General features: G+C 39.6%; 1 protein-coding gene across 5 annotated transcripts in view; it reads right to left on the reverse strand.

The window, feature by feature from the left end:
• Positions 1–6,634, reverse strand: part of LIN52 (lin-52 DREAM MuvB core complex component) — a 100,813-nt gene extending 94,179 nt beyond the window's left edge. For 3 of the 5 annotated variants that reach the window (XM_019640447.1, XM_019640446.1, XM_019640445.1), the window contains exons 1-3: positions 6,452–6,522; positions 1,548–1,622; positions 150–187 (exon numbers count right to left, since the gene is read on the reverse strand). In XM_019640447.1, coding sequence (XP_019495992.1) covers positions 150–187; positions 1,548–1,622; positions 6,452–6,482 — 144 coding nt within the window. In that variant the 5' untranslated portion in view covers positions 6,483–6,522. Of the gene's footprint in view, positions 1–149; positions 188–1,547; positions 1,623–6,451 lie in introns of all 5 variants that reach the window. The other 2 variants (XM_019640442.1, XM_019640443.1) reach the window with 2 other exon arrangements.
• Positions 6,635–6,773: the final 139 nt, after the last annotated feature.

A 6,773-nucleotide genomic window follows, 5' to 3' on the forward strand; every position in this document is an offset into this window, starting at 1 on the left:
TGATAATATAAACAGATTTCTAGGGCTATAGTTACAAAATGATTTGAAAACCATGACATTATTCTTGGAAATAAAAAAGAGATATCTGAGCTATAATCAAGGAGCAAAACATTGAATAAACTTCATTAGGTAAGTAAAATACCACTTACACTTTTGAAAGAAGCTGCAAATTCAGCAACACCTGGTACTAAAAAGAAAAAAATACAACATTATTTATTCAATAAACATTATGGTGCCCAAGACACAGAGGATTCAAATAATAAGAAGAAAACAGCCTTGTCTTCAAGCTTATAGTCTGGAAAAGGAGAAAGAGTAAATCAATAATTGCAATATTATTTAAGCGCTCCAAGAATTATACCAGATACTACCGGAGGACCCCATCACCACCATCCTGCTCCCCCCCCAAAAAAATCTAAATCAGATTGAGGAGGCAGGAAAAACTTCTCTTGAAAAATAATGCCTCAACTGAACTTTGAAGGATCAGGAATTAGCTGAGAGAATGGCAAGATACTGTATCTCTTTTTTTTTTTTTTCTTTTTTTTTTTTTTTTTAGCTGAGCCATCCCGCCACCTGTTGGCTACTCAGCTCGGGCTGACTCGAACCGCTGTTGCTCAGAGCTCAAACTCTTGAGCGAGCTCTTAACCAACTGAGCCACTCAGCCGGCCCAAGATACTGTATCTCTTACCAGAAAGTTTAAATTTCCTTTTTAGGTATGCTGTTCTGTCAAACCAATCATTTAGTTAAATGTCTCACAGGAAGAATCACATAAGAAGAGAAAATTAAAAACCAGACATTTAAAAATAAAATGATGTTCAACCTCACTAATAGAGAAACACAAAATAAAAATAATAAAGATTAGTAACATTCAATAGCAGCTGGTATGTGAGTAAATGGGCACTCTCATATACAGCCACCCTCGTCTATGTGCACAAAGATATTTGTGCAAGGATATTCATTATTAAATTGTTTGTAATATCAAAAATTGGATATAACTTAGGTTTCCAAATAGGGCATGAGTACATAAACTATAGTATATCTATACAATTAAATACTTTAAAAGAATGAAGTAGATCTACACCTACTAACATGGGAAGGTCCACTAATAAATTACTACTAGGTGGAATAAATTAAGCTGTAGGCCATGTACGTATGGCCCCATCATTACACCAAAAAAAACCCCCAAAAAAACAAACAAAAAATACCCCCCAAACTCCTCTATATACTTAAAAATACATCTTTATTTGTTTATCTAAATAAGCATAAAAAAAAAAAAGGTCAAAAAGATTTGTACCAAACTATTAATGGGTGATTTTAGAAGAGTGATTAAAGGAGGTGAAGAAATACATTACATGTCTCCATATTGTCCAAACTTATTACAGATGTAGTTTTTAAAAATAATTATTTTTTGAAGGCTCCCTATCATTTCCTGAGACACAGTGCATCTAAAAAACTTAAACCATCAAATAGCTATTCTTAACATTGGATCACAGAATTCAATGGTTCTCAATAACTAAATTGATTCTGATATAAAGAAACTGAAAACTTACGTTGCTCTGGCCAAAGGTCTGGTGAGGCACGGTCAAGTTTTTCAAAACTTAACAAAGATGCTTCCAGATCTGTCCCTAGAACAAAATGCCCAGATGAGCCAAGAAGACACAAAACATGTTAATTTATATTTTATAGCATTTCAATCTCAAAGATCGTAACAAACTGGAACACTCACCTGGAAGTCTAGAGATCTGAGTTCTATAACTACAAATAGATATTATACAAATGAATCATTCTCCCTTATCAAACCTCAATTTTCCGATCTCTAAAACAGGAGCAATAGTTTTGTGGGGTGTTAGGAAAAATGAATATCAACAAACCCACCAGCACCTTCACTCATACTCTTAGGTTTTCCTTGAGTTACAATCAATTAAGCATCTCTGCTTTCAAGAAAAAAAACTCCTCTGCTAGGGTTCTGAATTGCATCTTCTCTTGCTTTGTCAAAGACATCATGAGTAATCTCTCTCTTGCACAGTCAGTTTCTACCTTCTCTACCGGCTCACACTCAACAACAAGCAAGCTTACTCTAGCATTTCCCTTCTTTGATAAAACTCTTCCTTGACCCCATTACCTCCTCACTCTTTACAGCAAAAGTTCTTAAGTTGTCTATCCTGCTGCTGTCTCCACGTCCTCACCTCACCTTCTCTCCTTAACCCATGACAATCAGGATTCTACTCATATATATATGGAAACTGCTGTTGTCAAGGTCATCTATGACCAATGCTGCTAAAACTCGTGATAACTTCTCTGTTCTCTTTTATGTGACCTGTTGCAGCATTCACACACTGACCACTCTCCTTGAAACACTTCTATAATACCATTATGCTGGCTTTTCTCCTTCCTCACTGACTCCTTCCTCAGTCTCATCTTCTGCTCAGGCCCATCCTAAGGCTGGCTTCACTCCCTACCTAAAGTCTTCTAAGGAGATCTCATCTAGTCCCACAGCCTTTATCAACATTTGTATGCCAATCACTCCATATTTATATTTCCAGTCCCAAAGTTTCCCCAAACTTCAGAGTTCCATATCTAAGTGGCTACTTGACATCTCTCTACATTTACATGTATGAAAAATCCCTTAAGTCTAATATGTTCAAAACCATATTCTCTCAGTTCTCTCCATCTCAAGATACAGCACTACCATGAACCCCAGTTCTCAAAAACCCAGATGTCTTCATGCATCTGTCCTTCACTCTTCTATAACCAACCATTAGTAAATCTACTAGTTTCTATCTCCAAAATACACCCTGAAAACAAATTAAGTAACCAAGAAAACATCACTTCTCTCCTGGACTACTTCAATAACCTCTTAACAGGTCTCCCTTTTCCCATTCTTGCCCCTTCCCCTCCCTACCCCCAAATCTATTCTCCACAAAGTAGCCAGAACTGATTTTTTAAAAAATGTCAATCAGTTCATGTCACTCTCCAGCTTAAAGGATTTCTTCACAGCTAAATTTGTGAATGTATACCTACCATGCCCTGTAAAATCCAACATGATCCTGTCTAATTCTTTGATACCATTTTCTCTCTACTCTTGTCTGGGCACACAGGAGGTACTGGATATTAACAACAGTTAATACTTATTGAGTACATACTGTATGCTGAATATGTAACTAGTTACATAAACTAGTTCATTTAATTATATAAACAGTGGCTCTTAACATTTTCTGGGTAAGCCACATGTTTTGAAATCTGGGGAAAAAAAAAAAGCTATGGACCCACTCGTTGAAAATGTGCATATGTATTAATTTTTTCAACATACGCTTTTCTATAAACTGAATTTTCCCCCCAAATATTCTAAGAGAATTTCCAATGGCATTCTGATTGGTAAAGAATTCAATTTTAATAAATTGCCTTAACTAAAACATCCAAAACTGGTAACAAAGAAAAGCTGTGTGTAATACAAACCGTCAATTTTCAAATTCCCAAAGAATATTACCAATGAGAAGCTCAACCATAACAAAAATATACTTACTGGGGCTAGGATCCAATAATCAACAAGGGTGGCCTTATAGTACCATAGTCTGAGGCATAACTCAGACTCTGCTTTGAGACTTACTCTCATAAATTCAGTAATTAGATGGTTTTACTTGATTTCAGTTTTCTCCTTTTCAAAGAAGTCCCAGCAAACTTAGCATTAAAAAGATAAATGAGTAAATTACCTAAACTTTTTGAAACCATTATTTGAATTTAATTTTAAAGACAGAGATAGGTAGAACACTAAAAATAGAAGTGAGAGAGCTAGGCAGAAGAATGTTTTGAGATGAGATACTTATTTAGAAGCTGAATTTAAATTCAAAGTGCTTGGGCCAGCCCAGTGCCTCAGTTGGTTAAGAGCTCCCTCAAGAGTGTGAGCTCTGAGCAATAGGGGTTCGAGTCCTGACCAGAGCTGAGCTGCCGCTGAGCTGCCAACATATAGCAGGATGGTTCAGCTAAACAAAAAAACAAACAAAAAAACCCAACATATAAATTCAAAGTGCTCAACTTGATTTTGTCAAATTTAAAAAAAAGATTATGTGGAAAAGGGTGAAACTCTGTAAAAGATGAGACTGAAAACTTGTAAAAATCAACAGTGCAAATAGAGTAAACATGGAGATGGCTAGATCAAAGGAAAAAATATGTTTCTAATATTCTTCCTGGCCAAAGAAAGAAAAAGAAATTAAGAGAAGACAAGGATAAATAAAACACAAGAAACACAGCTCTAAAATCTCCAAAACTGGGACCAGCTGAGTGGCTTGTTGGTTAAGAGTTGGCTTGGGAGCGCGAGCTCTGAGCAGCAGCGCCACCAGTTCAAATCCCACATGGGCCAGTGACGCTGCACCCTCTACAGCTAAGATGGTGAACAACAGCTCGACCTGGAGCTGGGCTGCCGTGAGTCACCGGCGACAGCGTAGGCTGCAGTGGGCTGCCCTAAGCTACCGTGAGGGACCGGCAGCCAACGTGAGCAACCGGCAGCCATCATGAGCTACTGTGAGCCGCTATGAGTGGCCATCCAATGGACAGCGACAGATCTGCCTCAGACAAGAAGAGCGCAATGATCAGATCACAATACCAACACAGGCCAGTGAAGCGACGTCCTCCACAACTAGACTAAAGAACAAAAGGACAACAACTCGTCTGTTCCCCTTCCCCAATTCCCCAACGCTATTCCCTCCCCCAATTCTCCATTTAAAAAAATCTTAAAAAAAAAAATTTCCAAAACTTATAAATCTAAAAATAATTTCATAATAAACTAAAAATTTTGTAGCAATTACTTCAACTTATATCACTTGGCTGACTTTTAAAAAAATTGTGGTAAACAATACATAATATAGAATTTACCATTTTCACCATTTTTAAGTGTACAGTTCAGTGACATTAAGTACATTCACAATGTTGTATAACCATCATCACCATCCATCTCCAGAACTTTTTTACCTTCCCAAAATGAAACTCTACCCATTAAACAACAACTCCCTATTACTTTGGCTCACTTTTTAAATGCCTCCCCCCGCCTTTATTTCTGGCAAGAAAAGGACATTTTAACAAGAGGGTACCCAGGCAGGAGAAAAAAATCTCTCTTGAATCTGAACACCCATAATTTCTTATATGGTCTGTACCTACATTCAAAAAACTTAACTCAGTTAAACTTGAAACTTAAGACAAAGTAATATATGATTTATGTACATATCTAATCATTCTTTCAATAAAAGTTCATTGAAGGTCTACTGCTTTCCAGGCACTATGCTAAGCCCTGGGATCCAACTATAAACAAAGCAGACTTGGAATTTATAATCTAATGTGAAAGGGCAAAGTTAACAGAATAACTGTGCTGACAATGAAGGTACTGAGATAGTAAACAATGGTGAGGAGGTGCAAACCAGATACTGTGTTCTGGGAAAGGCTCTCAGGGAGGCAACATCAAAAATGAGACCTGAAACTGCAAGTGTTCACATGTTTGATTAATCTTTTCCTCTCCCAAAGCACCCAGCGTTATGCCTTTCATATAGCAGCCAACATACCTAGCTTTCTTGGCCTCAATTTCCTCATTCCTGAAATGAACTTTCAAGATTTCTTTCAAACAGAAAATGTGTTGGTTTGAGGAGGAAAAAACTCACATATCAATGAAATGGATGTGGAGATGGGGGCAGTAGAAGCAAAAGTTGAGTTCAGAAATGACTGCAAGACCCTAACTCTCTAAAGGGGTACCCAGAGCAAAAGCATGAGTATACCAAAACCACTCAGTTGCTATCTGAGATGACTTGCATCTTAGACAATAGTATATAAGCAGAAATCGTTCATTCATTCAGCTTGAGGAAACAACACATACAGCGGAAGCAAGACAGGTTGAGAGATTACAATAAAAAACTCAACCCTCATTTTCCTTGGGACTCTCAGGACTCTGGGCGCGTGGCCAAGAAAGTCCCCCGCTTCTCTTGCAACGGTATCAATCTGGGGAGATAGGAGAGAATCATGTTTTCCTTGCTCTTCAGTCTCGGGATGAGGTCGGCCACTAATCCCAGATAGGGTTTGAGAGAATTGCTCCAGATGATCAAAAGTAAGAGAACCGACCGACCTTTCAATGGGGCGCCCCAGAAGAAGAAGGCTACATACAGTAAGGCACTTCTTTCCCTCTAGCAGTATCTCGTCCTCCGCCCCAGCTTCACCCAAATGGGGCTAAGGGAAGGGCAGGTCAGGGGATGGGACCGTCGCGGGTAACCTCCTCCACCCTCCTGGTACACAGCAGGGAGAAAGGGCACCTCCGGAACGCTGTGAAAAATCGGCAAGCTGAAGACGCACCAGCATCCCAAGGAAAAGAAGTGGAAGAGAAAGGAGAGGAGCCAAAGAAAAAAGTGTAAGTTCGAAAGGCAGACAGAGAGCGGAGCAAAGGAGGTTGCTGATGAAGGATCTCTGAACCGGCTCTTACCGTCTGTGGGAGACGCCATCTTCCAACCCATGTCACATGACGTGGCCAACAGTCGGCGGGAAAGCTAGGACCCATAAGCCACGCCCCCAAAGAGAAACCCAATCCCCAATTCGCAGTCCGTCTCATTTCCCCGCCCATAGGGCAATCTTTGCTTAGCCCCGCCCCCAGCGCTGGCCACACCCCCTCGCGCACTGGCTGAGGCGTGACGGGGTGGGGCAGCAGTCATCCCGGTGGCCAATCGGGATTCCCGGTTAGGGGGCGTCTTCCCTGTGCGCTGAATATAGAGTGCCCAAGTCAGGGGCGTCTTCCCTACCTCCGCCAA

The sequence above is a fragment of the Hipposideros armiger genome, unplaced genomic scaffold, assembly GCF_001890085.2.
Source record: "Hipposideros armiger isolate ML-2016 unplaced genomic scaffold, ASM189008v1 scaffold_49, whole genome shotgun sequence".
NCBI classification, from domain to species: domain Eukaryota; kingdom Metazoa; phylum Chordata; class Mammalia; order Chiroptera; family Hipposideridae; genus Hipposideros; species Hipposideros armiger.